Source organism: Peromyscus eremicus, chromosome 8b (assembly GCF_949786415.1).
Source record: "Peromyscus eremicus chromosome 8b, PerEre_H2_v1, whole genome shotgun sequence".
NCBI lineage: Eukaryota > Metazoa > Chordata > Mammalia > Rodentia > Cricetidae > Peromyscus > Peromyscus eremicus.
The window spans coordinates 53,515,996-53,537,938 of NC_081424.1; the positions used below are offsets into that span (position 1 = coordinate 53,515,996).

The following is a 21,943-nucleotide window of genomic DNA, read 5'->3' on the forward strand; positions in this document are numbered from 1 at the left end:
GGAGTGATGTTTTATCAGGTGATAAATCTTAAGAGAATGTGTGTCTATTTAGTAAGCACTGGTTTTTGTTTCTCTGTTCCATTTATTTCTGGGCCTCTTATTTCCCCTCATTATTTCTCTTTGCAAACATGCGCAGCCATTTTTTTTTTTTCAGGTGAAGTGTGGCATTACTTTATGAAGTCTGTCCACTTTTCTCAGATCATAATGGAGTGTTAATGGGTGCTGAAATGGATGTGCTAGGTAATTTGGGGAAAGTGGGCACGCCTCGAGCACGGTGTCGCTCTGGGCGACTGGACGGCTTCTCCGATCTTCCTTTTCTTTCCTGTTTTGTGTTGTTTCTTGTTGTTTTGTTTTGTTTTGTTTTGTTTTGTTTTGTTTTGTTTTGTTTTTTCAAGACAGGGTTTCTCTGTGTAGCTCTGGCTGTCCTGGAACTTGCTTTGCAGCCCAGGCTGGCCTCAAACTCACAGAGATCCACTTGCCCCTGCCTCTCAAATGTTGGGGTTAAAAGTGTGCGCTACCACCACCCAGCTCTCCCCAGGTTTTTCAGAATCTCCTCAAAGACTCTGTTTTGTTTTATAGTTTGCTTCGTATATATAGAACCTACCTGTTTGTTGTGTATTTATTCCTAGAGGTTTAGTAGGATTCTGCTGGGTGTACAGCAGTACTCTCTTTAGAGTTTTTAACTAGTTATACTAGTAATATAATAAGAATGCCTTTGGGATGGGTGGTAGTAGACCAGGCAGGCCTCTGTGAGTTTGAGGCCAGCCTGGTCTATAGAGCTAGTTCCATGACAGCTAGGGCTACACAGAGAAACTCTGTCTCGAAAAACAAACCAACAAACGAAAATACTTTTGAAGTATGTGTATATAGAGCATATAAATATGTATACAGAGTGTGTGTGTGTGTGTGTGTGTGTGTAAGAGAGAGATTTATACTAGTCACCCCATTGAAGATTTTTATTCATTTTAAACAATATGTATTGATGAGAGACAAAAAAGGAAAGAGTGGGACCTCCCAAGAGGACACTTTCATTCTTTAAAGTATAACGCATTTATAAATAGCAGTCCTTGCTCCTGTGACATCCTTAGATCCCTTTCCCTCAGGTCTCCAGATAGAATCTTACCACGGTACATGCCAAGTGAGATAGAAGGCAGCCAGCCCTCACACCCAGGCCCTCACTGATGCCCTCATATCCACGTCCCTGGAGCGTTAATAGAAGCATGTCAGCTTTCTTGGTGTGATCCTGAAGTATGACCTGCCCCAGCATGGTGTCCAGTGCCCACCAGTTCCCTTTGTTCTCTTCTGCTTATCCTACAATAATGCCAACCCTGGCGAGCCAGCCGGGCTGATCGCTATCCGTGTCCGGGAGCTGGTTGTCTCTGACCGTGCAGAATCTACCCACACAGAGTACAAACACATGCAAATATTTGGAGCTTCGGCCTTCAGAACTGACTTTTCATTTACACAGCACAGCAGTTTTGTGTGCGTGTGTGCAGGGAAATCTGACATTTGAGGAGAATTAAACTCTGCAAGGACAAAGGCACTTTTCTTTCTTTTATACTCAAGGACAAGGCTTTGCATCCGACTGGAAAAAGAGTGCCCCCCAAATAAGATCATCATTAATTTTCATTTGTTAGGAGCATGGATTGGATTAGCTTGGTTAGTTAAACTAAAAGGGTCGTGGTGACTAAGCACTTTTCTTTCCCTTCCATCCTCAGTCGCACTAATTAATGATTACATGCATATGCATATGTACAGTACATGTTGTCCTCTGGGATCTGAGGAGCCTCGGAGAAAAAAGCCTGTGATAGCCATGGACACCATAGCATCAGGCGGTGTGAGGTCTTTCCATGAATATAACCTCTCCGAACAATGGTAATTCAAAGTTACCTGAGTGTCTTAATCACTTTTCTGTGGCAGTGATAAACACCACGAACAAGGCAATTGACAGAAAAAAAGAGTACATTGGGCTTACAGTTTCAGAGGGTGAATCATTTTACATACCAATCCTAGTTCCTCCTCCCTCCCCTTCTCCGCCCAGTCACCTCCCTCAATCCCAACCGCCCAGTCCTTGTCCCCATCCCCCCCCCCATCCACTCCTCAGAGAGGGTGAGGCCTCCCTATGGAGAGGCACGGGCTTTTGAGACTCAAAGCCTGCTCCCAGTGACACACCTCCTCCAAGGGGGCCACACTTCCTAATCATTTCCAAACTATTCCACCAAGTGGGGACCAAATATTGAAACATTATGAGCCTCTGGGGGCCGTTCTCATTTAAAACACCACACTGAGGCCTATTCTCTCCACTAGATTTGAAAAAAATCACATGGATAGCATTCTGTGTTTCAGTTTTCTGAAACTTATGATTCCAGTACTAGTTTTAGAAATATCTCAGTTTACAGTCACAGAATTAATTGTGAACACTGGTATTTCCTACTCTACCAGTATGCCAAAAAGAAGACCCACAGGCATCCCACCAACTTCCCAACAGCGCATAGACATGTGCAAGATCTCTCCTTGAATGGGTTGATGTAATGAGTACATCCTCATCTGAAATTGCTATTCTAGACCACAGCCATGGACTTTCATGGTGCTCTTCCAACTGTGTCCCCAGGAAGATGGTACAAAGGACTGACACACTGAGCCCATCTCAGTCAACCTGGCGCTTCACACCTGACTGTTTTGGATACAGTGAGGTCATTTGTAAGATTTCCTTTGACAATATCCCAAACAGAAAGTGTTTGAAAGCCAGACTTTGTCTGCTTTGATTGGGGCAGACTTTCCATAACTAACTGTTGTATCAGCTCTTCACGGACCATTGACATCTTTGCAAATGGCGTTGGTTCCTCTCAGTCACCTTCATTCTTAGTCAATGGCTTCATCAACTACAAGTGTGAGCTGAGAACATTTAGAAAAATCCCGTTCTTAGCTCCTACCACCCAAGATGAGTATGTTTGAGAATGAAGTCAGTCTCTCTCTGTCTCTCTCTCTCTCTCTCCCCCTTCCTCACTCCTTCCCTCCCTCCCTTCCTCCCTTCCTCTATATAGTTTCCAGGTAAATAAGCTTTTTCTGCATGGTATTTGTCAGTACCTAAAAAGAAGAGATCGAGGACTTTACCGGGCTTAATTAACACATTTTCTAGCCTACCAGCAAGGTTATCCCACTTATGGAGGAATGTGGCACCAATAGCAATGATTTCCAAACTTTCACAAGTGCCCAAATATCCTGGGGATCTTTGAAAATGCAGGTTCCAGATAAGGTGACTTGTGGAGGTGGGGGGTAGGTACCAAACTGAGTTGCTGCGAACAGGCTTCCCCATAACGCCAAGACTGCTGGGTCATGGACCACACTTGGAGAAGCCTCTCCGCCTCCATACTATTGATATATGGCTGTGAGATTGTTGTTTGTAAAGGACTGGCCTCTGCACTGGGGGGTGTTTAAGCCTGCTCTCCATGCTAGTTGCCAGGAGCGCTCCCTCCTACTTGTGACAACTAAAAATGTCTCTAGGTACTTTCACATTTCCCTGTGGGCAAAAACGATAAATGCTACCCTGAGTGATCTTGACCATTGTCCAAGTGTGAGATCCAGTCTGCAGTATGATTTGTTTGTGTCTTTGAATTATCAAAACCCCATTCTCTGAATTGATCTGTCCTCCCTACAGTATATACCACAAAGACAGGAGACTTCTGTGCATTCCTGTGCCCACAGCACCCAGAAGACTGTTGGGTGTCTAGTGGACCTCTGTTGGGTATTTAGATTTGTTAAATCCTTGACTGTGTTATGGCAGTGAGTAGCTATACTCAACACTGCCGTAGTATCTTGAGGAATAGTGTATGAAGTCACTTTTGCCCCATGCCCTATCTTCATGCTGACTAAACTCCTGTTAGCAAAGGCTCCCACCACTCTGGCAGATGCTCTGTCAGCTGGCTAATGGTCTGTGAAACTTCAGCACCCCAGGGAATGCCACTCCTCCAGATGAATCCTTTAGCTGGAGAGACGATCTTTATCCACATCTTCAAAGGTGACATTTTCCTCCTGTAGTTTTGAAAGCAGAGTCTACAGCAGTTTGGGGTCGAAATCAGCACTATGGGATCAAAATGGGTCCTTCATGATGTAAGCACCCTGTTCCCTCAGGAGGAAACAATGGCTTCTTTTTCGAAGACAGGCCTTGAACAGGCAGGAATACATTAAGGAACAGTTACAGAACCCTCTGGCTTGCCCAGGGTTTCTCTTTCACTGAGATACCTCCTTCAGTGCTGTTTTCCCCTTCCTGGGCATGCATGGCCAACCTTTCCTTCCTACCCCAAGGCCCCTTAGTTCTTTGCCCACGGGTCTGATTGCAAGGTTGGCGCCAGACATGGATGCACAAGTATACATTATCATTTCCACCGCTCTGCCAACAACTCCAACCATCAGGAGGAGGGGCCTTTGTGAATGTAAAAGCCATTTCAGGCTTTTGTGTTTTCTTTCCTTCAGAATACTTGTGTAAAATGCCCTTGGGAAGTAGTAATTCCTGTAAGCTTACAAAGCCGCTAACCGTTTTTACCCCCAAATTCCTGTGTTCTTCAACCATTAGCTATTGTAGACTTGATTATTCTTTCTCCAGAGCTGTATTTAAGCCACAAAGAGCAGCTCTGAGAAACAGAAGCACAATTGTTGCATGCACACACAAAAGGCCCACACAGAATAATTGGGGATTAGACCGGAGCACTCAGCTCCACCCTCTGTGCCCCATACCTGGGGCGGCAGATGTGGATGCGCTCAACGGGGGACAAGCTTTGTGATGGGCCACCAGCTTCAATCCAAACACTGCCCCAAATGCCAAGGGTGCCACTTAGTAGGAGTCCAGCCGAGCTCAGTGGACTGAGTAAACAGATAAATTAAGCAGGGTGAGAGCCCATGGGTGCAGATAAGCACGTCTACTTGCCAGCTGTTTTCACAAGAGAAGCCTGAACCTCTGAAAGATGAGATCATCTCCACCCCAGCGCTGGGACCACTGTGCATGTCCCAGATGTGCAGCAGCTGGCTCCTCGGGGAGAGCACGGGGCTGCTGCAAGGTCTGGAGTGTGGAGTCCGTGTAAGACTCCTGTGGGAAGACCAGCCCGGGAGCTCTGAGGACTCTGGGGACACTTAGAATGCTACCTCAGGGTTGTTGGGGGCGATGAATCTAATCCAGAGGCACAGGAAGATGAGACCGGAGGCTCAGTGACTCGGCAGGCAACCAGGGGAGGCCTCCTAAGCTGCCCAGGTCCCACCTGCCTGTGCAGCAGCAGGGTCAGCCCTTTGTAAAGACTGCCCCACTGTTATTTGTTATTGCTGCTCTTTGTTTTTCTTTTCATAGGTCCTCTGATTCTCCCTGGGTCTTCTGATGCTTCAATTTTTAAATGTTTTATTATTTTTTTATTATTATTATTTTAACGTCTCAGTCTCCAATGATCTAATCAAAGGGTTTTAGGGTTTGGGCTAACTGCTTAAGCTTTAGTTTACTCTCTCTGTTGAATCCTAGCTTTCAGCTCACTTTGTATCAGGTTTAATCTTCCTGAAAGGAGTGCTTTGGAGATATAAGATCAATAGGGTCTATTGTGAGGCACGCTCACAAAGACTCACTTTGTCAAGCTGTTGCCATGCAGGGCTAAGCTTTTTACATGGTGCTGGTGCTGGGCAATTTCGGCATCTCTGCATTTTACAGTATTTGCCTCAGGAATTCAGCTCCAGAACTTTTCTGATGAAATTAACAGATATTTGATTGAGTTTCTTTGTAAATGATCTTTCAGTTTTTGTTTTTTTTTTTTAACTCACATTTGCAGGAACTAAATACATCCGGTCCATGTCACAGCTGACATAAAAACTACCAAAGTAGTTTAGACCTCAAAGCCGCCTGCCCGGCTGGCGTTCACAGAGACCTGCCCTGGTCATTGATGCGCTTTGAGTCTGTCCTTTCCCCCTGATGCTTAGGGCAGCCACAGTGACGCCGTCTCGGCCTCTCCCATCCTCCAGCTCTGACTCCTCTTCCCAGCATGCACCCTAGACGCTGCCGGCTTTAGCGTCCCCTGGTAGGGAGGTCGCCAGGGTAGCATGTTGTGGGGAGGGTACCAAGAGAGTATCCAGGTTGGCAAGGCAACCCATGGCTCCAAAGTTGGCTGCATAGCTCTCTGACGGTTCCAAGCAGGAGGTCTGGTCCCAGGAAGAGGTAAAGGGGTGTACTGTCCTGTGATTCCCATCATGCCCTTCCTTGAACTCACCTTCCTCTCTGTTTGTACCTTGCCGCTGAACTTCCGTGTTCCATGAGTTCTCAGTGGGGGTGACAGGTCTGAAGCCCTCCTTGCCACTGGGGTTGGTGTTTACTAGCACAACAGCTAAGGAGCTAGTGCAGAGGGTCTGCATCACACAGCCTCAGAAAGAAAGCTGAGGTCCCATAGCAGTTGGAACCCCCGAGTCACGACTAGTCGGCTGTGGCTTCTCTCAGGGAGGGACAGAAAAGGAAAGCCCCCCAGGAACCATCACTATAGCTAAACTTGCATGAGGTGGCTGAGGTGGCTGGGTGTGCTTCTCGGCATGTCCCCTCCTCTGAGCGAAGCTGTGTTCACCATGGACCCAGGTTCTAAGGCTTTGAGTGCAGGGGGTCACTGGAGGATCTGGGCAAAATGCAGAATCCTAGGCCGTGTTTGGGATGAGCTGAGAGCCCGCTTCTCTGACGAGCTGTTGTGTAAGACAGATGCTGTGTGGACCCCACACTGTTGGCCGTCAGCCTTGGCTATTGATGGGGTATCTGAGAGGAGCCTTTTAAACCTCCATACCTGACTCTGTCCATCCCTGTGAAATCAGAATTCTGAGGCCAAGTCCAGGGTACCAGTCGTTTCAAAACTCTCCAGACAAGTCTTGTCTAGATGGTTTGTGTGGAGGGCCTGTGTTGATGATGACACTCAGGCCTACCACACTGGGGATCTGCAGAAGTATGCTGTGAGTGTGAACTAAACTGAGTGTCTACCTTCAATTCACCAGCTCCAGAGAGTCCTGGATCCACTCCAGAGTCTTAGCAAAAGCCCTCAAAGGGTCCTTGCTACTCTCTTTGGCTCTGGGTCTTCACTACACAACCGGCTGCCCCAGATTCTTCTGGCAGGGCTAGTAGAGCTGTGGGGAGTCAACACATGAATAAAGCAGGAAATCCTACCTTCCTCTAGAGCCGGGGTCTCAGTCCTGCTCTGTATGAAATCAAGAGGCAAGGTGTGATGTGTGCGGGGGGGGGGGGGGGGGGGGGGACCAGCTGCCCAGTGACTCTCATGTGACACCAGAGAGAAGAACCAGGCTGTGAGATAAAAGGAAACTTTAAAAAAATAGACTTAGGGGCCAGTTCTGTGGGTAAAGGTGCTTGCTCCCAAGGCCAACAGCCTGAGTTCTAAACCCTGGAAGCCACATAGTAGAAGGAAAGAACGGATTCCCTTGACTCGTATACATACACACACACACACACACACACACACACACACACACACACACACACGATATGCTCCCCCTCCCTCACACACAAATAAATAAATGTACAATTTTCAGGGGAAAAAGAGATATAATTGTGTTTTCTTTAACCTTTTAAAACTGGCTCTAAAAACTAATAAATGATGCCAAAATCATACAAGTGATTTTTTTAAAATATGCATTTAATAATTTTTCATGAAAATAGATGTTTTTAAAATGGATATTCCTCCCCTGCCGTCCACCCCACACTGGGACTTTTGAGGCCAATGGGCAAAGCAGGGAGATGACTCCACTGGGCTTGAAGAGCTCAGTTCAGGAGGGAGAATGAAGATCCCTGAGTTAACTGGGACAAGGTTGGCTGCTGTCACAAGACCAATTCCATTCTAGGGCCTTGACCGAGGTTTAGTGGGCTGGCAGCCAGATCAGGAGGCCCCCTCTGCAGTCATTTGGGTATCTCCCCACATTGTCTCTTTCCTATACATGCCCTGAAGGGGAGGGAGGTGGGAATGACCCATGGAGAGCATCCCTCTGCTAGGCTGGACCACATACCCTCTCAGGCCTTTGACAAGAGCCCCATCATATGGTCTCTGGCCCGCATGAACAGGTTCAGCCAGAGCATCCATTAAACAACAGTTGCCCGTGACGACGCAGGGCAGTAAAGTGTGTCTGCTGCCCTAGGAATGTTGGCTACAGCTAGGCCCGGTCCCCGAATCAGGTGACAGGGACCACAGAGCTGAAATGGTGTTCTGAAGGTGTGTGCTGTTTTTCCTTCTTTCCACAGATATCGCCAACGGCACCAGTTCAGGGGGGTACCGCCCACCTCCCAGAACCAAAGAAGTCATCATCAATGGCCAGACTGTGAAACTAAAGTACTGTTTTACCTGCAAGATTTTCCGCCCCCCTCGAGCCTCCCACTGCAGCCTGTGTGATAACTGCGTAGGTGAGTAGGACCCAGATGCTGCGCGAGTAGCAGTTCCTTGCTAGGGTGCTGAATAGAGACGACCTGTCTTTAGTGCTTCTACTGAAGGCTTCACAGTGGCTACTGTGCCAATGCGTTCATCTGTCTCCACTGAACACACTCACCAAGCCTGCACTCACCACTCTCTTCCACAGTAGGTTTTATTTTATCTTGCCAAGCCCTGGACCTTCTTTCCCAACACATGGACCTTTGTTCCTCCTAGATGCCAGATGAGCAGATACTTGAAATAAAGCCGTTGCAGCCCCGGGTCCCTCCATTGCCTGACAGCTGGCCATACACATAAAGCATATGCTTTTGGCACCTCCCTCCCCCGATGCTCAGAAACTTCTTTTGGGGATGAGGGAGGCCTTGGATCTGAAGGAGGGAAGGGAAGTAGAAACAGCCAATTTCCACATTGGGCTATATCTCAGAACGGGGTGTTATGGTTTTAAGAGGGAAGGTGCCAGCTTAAAGATCCCTGGTTGTGATTAGCCCTGCTCCTGACCCAACACTGGCTTCCACAACTGACCTGGGTCCCAGACCCTAGGGTTTGTGGCTAGGCTTCCCATCCCTTTAGACTTAAAGCTGGTCACCATAGCTATAGGCCGTCTTCCATCCTAGGCACAGCTCCTAAGAGAAGAGGGCCTCGACAAAGACGGGGTAAAGCTGGGTCTCACTGTGGAAGACTGCAGTTCCCCGTTCCTGTAGCCGGCCTCCACAGAGGTGAGGGTGGAAGCCTTGCCCCCTCACACCTGGAAGGAGACGGGCACCCTCCGGACAGTGTCTCCCTTGGTAACACACTATTGATTTCCAACATTCTCCTTCAGTCTCAGAATTTGTAGTCTTAATTCTTCCTGAGAAAAATTAAATTTTGCAATGTAACTCCCGCAGCACCAAGAAATCTTATTAATCTTAAAGTCACTTTATCCTGACTTTAATAATCTGCAGTTTGACACTGTCTGTATTTGTCTTGGTTCTTATTAACTTAAATTCCTGTTGGTTTGTGATCCCCTGTGGAGAAGCTTAGACTTCTCTTCTACCCTTCCCATGCAGTAAGGAGCTTGGACTTAGGAGCCAGGGGTGCGGCACAGGGTGACCAGTCTCCAAATGCTCCCTGTGTGACTTAGGCAAGCTACTTAAAATGTGCCTCCATTTTCTCCTGCCTGTCTGTAGTGTGCTGGTTGAAAGATGACCTACACAGGAAACACACAGAGCAGTCAGAAAAGTGCCAGGCTATGGGAAGTGTTAGCTACTGCTGTTACTGCTGTGTTACTGCTGTTATTGTTACTTCTGCTGTTATTGTTACTTCTGCTGTTATTGTTACTTCTGCTGTTGCTGCTGCTGCTGTTACTGCTGCTGCTGTTGCTGTTACTATTACTGCTACTGTTACTACCCTTATTGTTTTTGAGTTGGCTTTCTCTAGGCAAGTCCTTGATACAATGTCACCCTCTGCAATTAGGACAAAAGAACTGTACCCTGTTCTCCTGCAGGGCACATGGGGTCTCTATAAGGCCGTGTGACTGAGTTGGTGTGGCTTGGTACCCTTTTTGACAATGCCTACCTTGAGGACATTTGGGGCCAGACAGCATGGTGGCTTCAGTGTCATCCAGGGAACATCTTGTAGGGCTGATGAGCAGCCTTGGAGGCCTGGTCTTAGGTTGTCATTTTAACCCTAGGGTCTGTTACAGAATGGAATAGCCTGTCCCGTCAGCACTCCTGTTGTTTTTCATGCTCTCTCCTGTGTGTGTGTGTGTGGGGGGGGGTATCCTAAGCTGTATTTTGACAAATAAGTTGTTATCTACCATCCTAAAGCATCTACGTCCTTATCATTTGTAAAAAGCTTTTACCCATTTCTAAACACTTTGGGCTCCTCCTTCCTCATCTTCACCAGTTTGTCTCAATCCTGTCTCCTGTCTCTGGGTTAGATCTGCAATCACGTTTAAAAAGAAAGCCTTTCCCATCTTGTAGTGAGTTCTGATTTGAAAATTCCATTGGAGTCTTGTCACTTCCTGCAAATCATGTAGTCACTCCCAGTCTGGGTCCCATACTGACCCTCAGTGTATGTATCTCTTTAAAACGCCTCATAAATTAAGTGTGAATCCTCTTGCCAAAATTTTGATGGAATTTCACAGTTGATGGCCTGTTTTCGCCATAGTAAAACTGTTTGAGATAGTGTCCCCACTCGTGGACTCTACCAATTGTGAAAACTAGAGCCATCAACCCACAGTGTACAGGAAGCACATGTGGCCCTTTCTGAGGACTCCGTCACCACAGCAGCCCAGCAGCCCACATGCAAGCTTGTCGATCTTCCATGACAGAGACACCCAAGGGAAAGGGGGAAAGAGAGGAAGCGGCAAGGACTGGGATGGGGTCAGGAAGAGGAAGCCCAGCCTGCAGGTACAGCGGTGATGGGACCAAGTCCCTTTCTATGGAGGGGAGGGGAGGTAAGGAATGTACAGATGATTTAAAATGAAGCTGTTGATTGCACTGCACACACACACACACACACACACACACACACACACACACACACACACACAGAGAGAGTGTTATCCAAGCCTACATAGCTTGGGTTTTTCCACTCAGTTGTGCAACACCAGCCTTTGGCATGACCAATGAGCAGGCCACAGACCAGACCTCTGATTCGGGAAATAGAGGGGAAGGCAGAAGTATCCCACAGAGGAGTGTAATTGCAAGGTTGCTGCTAGTGTATTTTTAGATAGAAGATTTTTACCGAAACAGTTCTGCTTTTTACAGCAAATAAAAAAGACAGTGTGTGTTGGAAGCCCAGGTTAGAATGGAGTCTCCCCTCCCCTTGTAAGGAATGGCTCTGGGTCATTACTTCCCAGACACAGTGGATAATTGCCATCCTGCATTAGCAGAGGAAAGGGTGAAAATGCAGATTTCCAGGTTAGTGGGAAATTCTTTTTCTTTGTTAAATACATTTTAAAGGAGAGCCAAATCAATCGTAAGAGCTTTGCAGTCTTAGTGGAGGGCTGGGGGAAGTGCTTCCTTGAAGGCTGAACACTGATGTGACCCTAGAAACAGTAGACAGAACCTAATGGCGGGACCTGGCCTTCAACACAGAGATCCAGGGCTATGCCCTGCTCTTGTTACTGAAAAACCGTGGAAGCTGAGAAAGTTTTCTCAGCACCATAAAACAAGGTGAGCCTAATATAGCTTATAAATTTCGTCTAAGAATTAAGTGGGGTCGTTGATGTCCACTAGAGTATCCTGTTCAGACGTGGCATACACAAAGGGGTCAGTAAGTGTCGCCACCAACGTTCCTACCCCAAGTTAGTAGTGCTGCTCCCGGGCATCTTATTTAAACAAGATTCGGTGCTGGAGGTGATGGCTCAGTCAGTGATGTGTCTGGCCCACAAGCATGAGGACCCAAGTTCAGATCCCCAGCATCCGTGTACAAAGCCTAACCCGAGTCTGTAACCCCGGTGCTGGGGAGGCAAAGACAGGCAGATCCTGGAGCTCATTGGCCAGCCCATCTAACTAAATTGGTGAGCCCCAGGTTCAGGGAGCAAACTATCTCAAAAAAATGAGATAGTGAATAGTTGAGTCAGATAACTGATATTGACCTATGACCTCTACAGCTATGAACACACCAATGTATATATCCATACAAAGATGTATATACACCACACTCACACACAATACACACACACACACACATACACACACACACACACACACACACACACACACACACACACACACGGTTCATCCTGGCAGGCATAGGCAGTGCCTTTTTTGGCATTTATTTGTGTTGGGGAGAGCATGGGGTGCATGCATGCCATGCATACGTGTGGACATCATAGGACACCCTGCAGGAGTCTGTTCCCCGTCCATTTGTGTCACAGGGGTTGACAGATCATCAGGCTTTGCATCCAACACCTTTACCCACTGAACCATCTACCAGCCCCACAATTTTCTTTTTCTTTTTCTTTTTTTTTTTTTTTTTTTTTGAGACAGGGTTTCTCTGTGTAGTTTTGGTGCCTGTCCTGGACCCCATTCTGTAGCCCAGGCTGGCCTCAAACTCACAGAGATCCGCCTGCCTCTGCCTCCTGAGTGCTGGGATTAAAGGCATGCACAACCGCCACCCAGCACAAAATCTTTTTAAACAACTATTATCCAGGGTCTGTATCCATCCCTGCTCCCTTTAGGAGCTCATGTCTCTCAGATCATTGGGGTGAGGATGGTGGAAGGGGCTAAGAAACAAAGCAAAGGCTCATTAGGTCCTCTCAAATTGACTGTGCACAGCCTCCATCCCCGAGTTCCTGCTCTCCACCTTGCCCTGACTGGCAACCCAAGTCTATTCTTCCCTGGGCCATCAGTGCTGGAGGAACCAGCAGCTTTCACCACAGTTACTGCTGGGTTGTTCTCAGAATCGGATGTTTAATTTTTATATTATTTTATGTGTGTGGATGTTTGGACTGTATGTATGCCTGTGTCCCACTTGTGTGCCTGATACCAACAAAGGCCAGAAGAGAGCGTTGGATCCCCCAGAAGTGGAGTTACAGATAGTTTTGAACCACCATGTGGGTACTGGGAATCGATCCCTGTCCTCTGGAAGAACAACCAGTATTCTTAGCTGCTAAGCCATCTCTCCGGCACCAGAATTCAGTATTTTTAACGCATCAATGTGTAATAAGGAATGCTCCCTTGAAATTAATCACACGCCATGGACAAATTAATAAAGATGGTTTGTAAGGGAGTCTAACCACCTAGATGGAGGGATCTTAGCTACAAGCTAAGAATGGCCCTCTGGAGCTGCCTGGGTCCTGGACCTGCCTGGGTCCTGGACCCGCTGTTCTCTGGGCTAAGAGACCTTCTCTGTACCCACAGTGTCACAACTACGGGGGGGGGGGGGGGCAGAGGACAAAAGAGGTAAAGGACAAAGCCCTCCAGCGTGTCAGGCCCTGGGAACACCAGGCAGTGCGAGCCTCCTTCAAGCAAGGCAAGCCCTGGTCCATTGTTTCTGTCCCTTTGTCATTTCTGGTTAGGCTGACAACCGTTCCCAGAAGCCCTCTGTGGGGACTTCATCTCCTGTTGGTGCTGTTTGGGGTAGGGCTTTCCCGCCCTCGTTAAAGTCCTTTTGAAGCCCACCTCACCCCCCTTTCTGTTTATGCTCCTCTCCTGGGTCCTTGGCCACACTTGACCGTGTCCTCCCTCTGTCCCACATCGTCCCCCGTTCATTGTCTCGTCCCTTCCTTGGTGACATCAGCTCAGACTGTGGATCTCCTTGTGTGGGGTGGACACTCTTGCAGTGTGCTGACCACCACCACCATTAGATCCCAGGTGTTGCTTCACTGTAGTCTGTAACACACATCTTAAAAGGTCTTATAGTAAAACAATAAAAAATAAATAAATAAATAAAAATCCAGAGCCAGATATTGGGTGAAAGATCAGAGAAGCAGAACAGCTCTACAAAATCCTCAGCCTCAAGAAAGCAAGTTCCTGTTTCCTCACACCTTATATACCTTTCGGTGTCCTGCCATGTTACTTCCTGGGATTAAAGGTGTGTGTCACCACTGCCTGGTTCTGTTTCTCTCATGTAGTCCAGTGTGGCCTTGAACTCACAGAGATCCAGATGGATCTCTGCCTCCTGAGTGATAGAACTAAGGGTGTGTGCCACCACTGCCTGACCTCTGTGTCTAATATAGTGGCTGGCTCTGTCCTCTGATCCCCAGGTAAGCTTTACTGGGGTGCACAATATATCACCACAGTAGTTCCCAAGGTTTGGCATGGCAGAGACTTGGCTTAGCAGCTGCCTTTAAATACAGGCTGGTGTTGTGCAATACTTCTTAGATATTTGGGTCTGGGAAGGGAGCTAATAATTCTGACGGAAATCGTATCATGCAAGGGAAATGGAGGGAGATGGCATTTCTTTCCTCCTTGGAACCCAAGCACGTGGAGCTTTACCTTGTGCCTCCGTGTTTCCAGAAATATTTTTGCATTTCACTGACATTTCCTGAACATGTGTATGTCAGGCACTGTGGTACCCTAGATGCCTCAGAGTAAAATCAGTCCCCAGAGGCAATATTTAAGATCAGGGCACCCAGAGCTCAAGGCAGAATGCGTTTTGTCTCTCATACTCCACAGATCAAAGAGTATCGCTGAAAATTGTCACTAACATGCATAAACCAAATAACACTGTATAAAATATGGGAAGTAGCTGGGTGGTGGTGGTACACGCCTTTAATCCCAGCACAGAGCCAGGCGGATCTCTGTGAGTTCGAGGCCAGCCTGGTCTACAGAGTGAGAGGTCCAGGACAGACACCAAAACTACACAGAGAAACTCTGTCTAGAAAAGAAAAAAATAGGAAGTAAGCATTATTTGAAATTTTAAGTATATTTTAGTATAAACATGACAGTAGTGGAAAAATAACAGACCCCTTTTATTTTTGTTATTTGGGTCAACAACAAAATATAAGAAAACCAAGGCTATTAATAAAAGGTGATAGATATGTTGAATTTATTTCTATGGAATGTCCTTGCCATCCTCAACTGCTCGTAAAGCATGAACAGAAATTAATCACATTAGGCTTCAAAAAACAAAATCTCTAAATTTTTAAAAGCAGATAATGTACCAGCCACATCATCTGATGACCCATCCAAAAAAAAAAAAAGTCAACCCCAAAGATGGATGTACGTTTGTACATAAGACATGAAGCCAAACATAAAGTTTTGAAGAAAGCTTTTCGTCCACTCTTGAGTGACAGTCTTCAGTGATACATTGTAACATATGTAAAAAACAATAGGAAAGGTACAAAGGGAAGCCATGCCATTCAGACTTGTAATTCTTACTAAATACAATATTTACTCATCAAGAATTTCAAGCATGTATACAATATATTTTGATCTTATTCACTCCCCCTTCTCCCCAACGCCTCCCAACTTCACGCCTTCTTTTTTTATAGCCCACTGATTCTAATCAGCGCTGCCCCTATACACGTAGGTGTGAGCTCATCCACTATAGCATTTTCAGACTACAAGGGGCCACAGCCCTGAAGAAGACTCCCTCCCCTAGCAACTGTCATTATCTACTCATCAGGGTGGGAACTCAGGTGCCCCTCCTGCATCATGCATGAAAGCTGACTGACTTGATCCTATGTGGGCAACCACAGCTGCTGTGGATTCAGGACTTCAACTGTCATGTCATGTCCCAAGGACACTGTTTCACAGGAGTCTTCCCACCCCTGGCTCTTACGATCTCTCCACTCCCTCTTCCTGAACCTCACCATTCATGTTCACTGAACCTTGGGGATAGCGGTTGTGATAGAGCGGTCTTATGTCTGAGCACGCCACAGTCTCTTGTTCTCTGCATTCTGGTCAGTCGTGACTCTCTGCATTAACCTACTTCCACCACACAAAGATGGTCCTCTAGCGTGTTTCAGAGCTGCGCTAGTCCATGGGGAGAGAGAGGTGAATTAGAGGTGAATTGATACTGTGTCCATTTAGCAAAATAATTGAGTTTGTGTGTGTGTGTGTGTGTGTGTGTGTGTGTGTGTGTGTGTGTGAGAGAGAGAGAGAGAGAGAGAGAGAGAGAGAGAGAGAGAGAGAGAGAGAGAGAGAGAGAGAGACTTTTTAAAAAAGGCATATACCTTGCCAGCCTTGAAATTTCTTCTAAGGTATTGTGGACCCAGCTGTGCTCTGTTGGGTTGCAGCCGTCCAATATTTCATAAACCCCACAGCTGTTGTTAGACTCTGGTAATGTTGAGCTATGAAATGGTGGGCACTTCGATAATGAGCAATTGCGTGCATGCTTTCATTTTGAAAGCTTAATACATACCTATAGGTTTAAATAAAGAAAAGCCATGGAAACAGTTGGGCTTGTTGGAATGGGCTAAGTTTATTTTCTAAATGGTTGGAAGTATCTGAAATAAAGAACTAAGTGAACCGGAAAGAGTCTATTTTGAGGAGAAGACGAATGTTTATTTTAAAATCCCATTCCAGACCTGTGGGGATGTAATTATTGTCCTTTCCGGATGAAGATGTGCAGTGACTCCGTAGAAACACTTTGTAGTGAAGTGAAGTCTCTGCTCTTGGACTGCCAGCCTGTGTTTATGTGTGGCCGTTTCCTTCAGAGGTAGTTCTCTGTGTGCCCTTTGTCCATCCCAGGCATGGAATGGAATTTAAGACACTGCTGTCAACTTCACGATCATCCTGCGGGATGAGCTAGCAAGTTGCGTGCATTTATGGCCTTGCAGAGGGCGGGCTGGGCTGCAGTAGATGCTGGCTTCTCCTGGAGTCTTTCAGACCTCTGAAAGGCTGGTGAGCAAGTGTGACTCCTTTCCTTCTGTCTCTGCCTGAAGCCCCATGCTCACATCCATCCTCACTGACTAATTGCCGAAGGGACCCACAAGAGCCCCTGATGCTAGGCTTGGGTCTTGCTGGGAGATCCACTTTCAGAGTCCTGCTCTGAGTCTGATCTACACTCTTTCCTGAGGGGAGCAGGGACAGACTACCTTCCAAACACACACTGTGGCATGAACACACCATCCACCACAAATAAATAAACAAATGTAAACAAAAAATTGTTTTAAAAATATCCCTTAGGTTCACTCTTTTTCCCCCCTTTCTTCCTTTTCCCTTTCAACCCAAACACAGATGCACAGCACACAACTTCTTGATGTTGAGTGCTGGTCCCAGTACCTCTCCCCAGTGTCCTTGGGGTGGGCAGAACCTGGTGTCAGTGACTTGAATTAAGTCTTTATTACAAGAGGGGGACACAAAGATCAGTGCCGAGTGTACAGCTGCCCTCTGTCCTCTTTCAGGATAAACAGAGCCGTCCTAACCAGGGTAATGTCTGAGCTGTTGAGACATCCTCTATTCCCAGTTGATTTTTGTCTCCTTCCCTTTAGAATTTTTGTCTCCTTCCCTCAGAAATACTGGAATGAGCTGGGTGTGGTGGCACACGCCTTTAATCCCAGCCCTTGAGAGGCAGAGGCAGGTAGATCTCTGTGAGTTAAAGAGCAGCCTGGTCTACAGAGCGAGATCCAGGACAGTCAAGGCTAAATAGAGAGACCCTGTCTCAACAGAAAGATGGGAGAGGGGGAGAGAGGGAGGCTGTGAAAAATGGGGACCCACACCTTAGGAACTAAAACCTTCCCACAGGTAGACATTCATAGTATGGTCACGGTTGAATTCATTATTGTCTCCAAGCCCCATACACTCTTATAATACGAGCCAGCCTGCTACAAATTGGCAAAGTTGATGTAGTATTAGACTGTATCTTTGCCTCTTAGGAGTTCAACTCACAACAGTATATAGCAGAGTGGTGTGCCATTTGTCATATGACAAAAGTAACCAGTTTTCTAAGGACTTATGTTGAAAAACGACTTCTTCCTACCCTACCTGATTTATGGCTTTATTTTTCACCAAGGAATTGAAACACGATGTCTTTTCCCCCATCTCTGGTCATGCCAGCACTTTGCAACAGGATCAAAAGCCACTAGTAGACATGCCCCTGCATCAGGGCTCATTGTGCTGAGAGGGGCAGTGAGTACCAGGGCTGAGGACCCCTTAGGGCTAGGAGCACAGCCAGGGAGCACTCCATTCACTCACCCAGTTATGAGCCATAGACTGACTGCTGGTTGTGTGCCTGGCCCTGTTGCTAGATGGATACTGGGAGACAGTGGTGAATGGGGGTCTTACCCAATGATTAGCAGACACGGGACGTAAATGATGCATAGGAACACACATCATCTGAGAGCATGTGAGGAAGACATTCAGTGCACCGGAAGGAGCCTGCCATTTGAGCTCCTAAGGGCAAGTTCCGGTTAGCGAGACAAAGGGAGGCACATGAGTCAAAGGGCTTTCCTGGGAAGCTGGGGTGGGCTATGAAGAGCTGGGACAAGAACAAACAGGCAGAGGGAAGGACCAGAGACTCAAGGCACCACAGGCTGAAACAGGGCAGGGAGGTTCCATTTGATCACGAGGACAAAGGACAAGGAGGGACCTTGCATGTGTGTTTCAGAGTGTGCTCTCTGGACACTCTGCAAAGTGAACTACAGGCTATAGCCAGGAGAGGGGACACTGGCCACAGAGCACGGACGGGTAACTGTCCAAGACCAAAGTGGTGGCTGAGGAATAGGAAGAACTGGGTGGAGCCCAGAAATTTGTCAGAGGAGAGACGATCAGGGCACCATGTTCCTGAGGCACAAAGGCAATTATCCCCTCTGGCTCCCAGATTTTAACATTCCCCACATGTTAGAACTTAATGCTTTAAATGACATGTGTTGATTTGAATGTAGTTATGAATGTAGCACGACATAAGTATAGGACATATTACAGTGTCAAAGGGCTGGACACCATGGCTTTGAAGAAAGGTGAAGTTTACACATATTTACTGGGTCTTACCTGATGACCTGAGTCTGGGAAATACAGCTTGTCATCCAGAACTTGGTCTGTGGCAGCTCAGCACAGATATGAGGACCCAGAAACAGTGAGGTGAGCCTCGCAGAGCTAGAGTGGATATGATACTTTCTAGATAGGGCCTATGAAGTCAGACACACAGAGGGAGAAAAGAGCAAAGGTCAAAATGTGGGATGGGAAGGAATAGGAAAGGAGCAGGGGAGAGAAAGCGGGCGGGCAGGCACGGGGGAAGGAGTGAGAGATGATGATGTATGTGATGTCAGTCAGAAACCTAGAGAGCAGAGACCTTGGGAAAACCCAGAGCAATAGTGCCAGGAAGAGGAACCATTGTGGGTAGTCAAGGTATGGCTCTTTCCATGTGAGATGGAGGATCCCCCAGAGCTGGTGAGGAGGCCACTGTGTCTGAGGGGATACCCAGAGCATTCAGTAGTTACCCTTAACCAGGTGTCTCCCCGTCACCAACATGGTAGCCTTGTCTTTTGCTCTGCTGTGTACAGTCTGCAAGGTGTCACGGCGTCATAAAGAGCATTAACAGGCGTTCGGTGAAGGAGGCAGGCTTCTTAATTGCCTTAAATAAAAAGTGTTACAGATGTGACAGCAGAAGACCTCACTTTCATCTCTCTCCTCAGCAGTGTCTTCCCCTTTTCTGGGGCCACAGAAGGGAACAGAGGTAGACATGTGTGAAGCTCAGAGACAGAGCTTAGGGAGGAGGCAAGTCCTTCACAAACACCCAGGGGTAGCTGTAGCTAGAGTTTTCCTGCCTGGCCCACAGTCAGGATAAATCTTTCTCACCTGCCAGTCCCACAGCTGCTCAGACCCAACCAAGTAAACACAGAGACTTATACTGCTTACAAACTGTATGGCCGTGGCAGGCTTCTTGCTAACTGTTCTTACAGCTTAAATTAATCCATTTCTATAAATCTATACCTTGCCACATGGCTCGTGGCTTACCGGCATCTTCACATGCTGTTCGTCATCGTGGCGGCTGGCAGTGTCTCTCTGACTCAGCCTTCCACTTCCCAGCTTTATTCTCCTCCTTGTCCCGCCTATACTTCCTGCCTAGACACTGGCCAATCAGTGATTTATTTATTGACCAATCAGAGCAACACATTTGCCATACAGAACATCCCACAGCATATCACCATAGGTAGCATCAGAGTAGAGAGGCTGGACTCTGAGCTTGTGCTGCAGCTAGTATGACTAGAAAGAAGAGCCTTAGATGTCATGGCACCATCATGGGACCCCAGAGAGAATCTAGGTGAGTCCGAGGTCTCACCTCCATGGGAATAAGGAGCATGCTACCATACTTTGGAAGTGTTTTCCATATCCATGAAGATGGATCCTCGTGGTGTTTCACAGAGATGACTGCAAACACTCCCACAGATCCCTTACATGACATCATTGTGGTTCCAGCAATAACCCTACCCACCTTTGCCCCATAGAGAGATAGGCTGAATGGACCTTACCTAGGACCAGAGTCAGGAATCTGGGCCTTGAGTGGGAACAAACTGCCCCCATGAGGTTTTAATGAGCCTTGTCTCTGAAGGTCTTGTTTTAGGCGTGTGTCACCCTGAGTCTCTGGGCAGCTCCTGGAGTCAGGGATGTAGGAAGGAGCTGAACAGCAAATGAGAAGAGGCAGGGCTGAGCTTACCCACTCCAAAAGGGAGAGACACTCCCTAGGGTCTAATCTTAGATCCAAGAGCTCAACTTTTGTTGGGGTACCAAGAACAGAGCTGTCCCTTTGGAGCTGTCTGTCCCCAGAATGAAGAGTCAAGATGTCAGTTTGTTCATTTCCAGCAAGAGACTATGACAAAAAGTGACCCCCATGCAGAGCCAGAGCTCTCTGTCCATAGTCTAGCTATCTGGGCAGCCATAATCAGAGCACTAGTATAAGTGTCCAGTGGGAAAGCCAACCATCCGTGGAACCAGAATTGCTGGCTGTTCTGCCCATAGGACTTTCTAGATGTGTCTGTCATACTTTCTCATGTAAGAAATGGACCCATGTGTACAAGCACTTTTAAAACACGCTCTCTTTTGAAATTTTTATGTATATGTGTGTGCCTGCTTCTCTGTATATGCACCACATGCATGCAGATGCCCCTGGAGGCCAGAAGAAGGCGTTAGATCCCTTGAAGCTGGAACTACAGGTAGCTGTGAGCTGCCCAATGTGGATGCTGGGAACTGAACCCTAGTCCTCTTGCAAGAGCAGTATCTCTTGGAGATGCTCCAAAAATCACTTCCTTAAAGGACCCTAATGATTTAACATGATACATTTACATTAAATTTTATCTTATATGGTGTCTTCCATAGTCAGTGTATTTGTTTGTTTGTTTGTTTGTTCGTTGAAGTTATTTTAGACAAAAGAACACGACTGCCCATCTATTAGAAAAAAATTTTTTTGGAAGTATGTGTCGCACCAACAGGAATGTCTAAACTGCAGAATTTCTGGAGCTTTGGTTCATCCTATCTGGGGTTAATGTCCGTGCATAGTCCAGAGAGGCTGCTTGTCCTGCACGGCTTGTGACTGCAGCTGGGTCTAAGCCAACAGAGGGGTGACCTCTGGCCAAGTGTTTGCCTGCTTTCTCTGGAATTGTCCAAATGCAGTCAGCTTTAAAAATACTTCTCTTCAACACCCAGAAAAAGCCACAGCAATTACTCCACTGAGGTCTGTTTCTGTTGGACAGACTCCTCTCTCTGCCTCTCACCCTCCCTTTTCTCCCTCCCTCCCTCCCCTCTCCTCCTCTCTCCTGCTGCTGCTTTCTTAGACTTGCTCTGTCCTTTTTTATTTATGTAGGGTCTGCGGCTGTGTGTCTCTTGGGAATGTGTGCCCAGTTCTATGCTCAAATCTCTCTTCCAAGCTCCAGACTTGGTAGATGTAACTGATACCAGACAGTTCTGCTTGGGGAGACACAGACACCCCACATCCGTCTTCCCTGGTGACCCCACTGAGTGTCAATGTTTCTCATGTGTAAGAGAGTCCCAGTGGGCACCTCCCTGACCCCTCCCTATTCTGGGCTTTCACTCACCAGGTAGACCCCAACTGCATCTCTCTCTCTCTCTCTCTCTCTCTCTCTCTCTCTCTCTCTCTCTCACACACACACACACACACACACACACACACACACA

The 21,943-nt window shown here is 47.2% G+C and overlaps 1 protein-coding gene across 1 annotated transcript in view; it reads left to right on the top strand.

Moving 5' to 3' along the window:
• Positions 1 to 21,943, top strand: part of Zdhhc14 (zinc finger DHHC-type palmitoyltransferase 14) — a 260,731-nt gene that overhangs the window by 186,111 nt on the left and 52,677 nt on the right. The window contains exon 3 of the mRNA XM_059272812.1: positions 8,252 to 8,410. Coding sequence (XP_059128795.1) covers positions 8,252 to 8,410 — 159 coding nt within the window. The remainder of the gene's footprint in view (positions 1 to 8,251; positions 8,411 to 21,943) is intronic.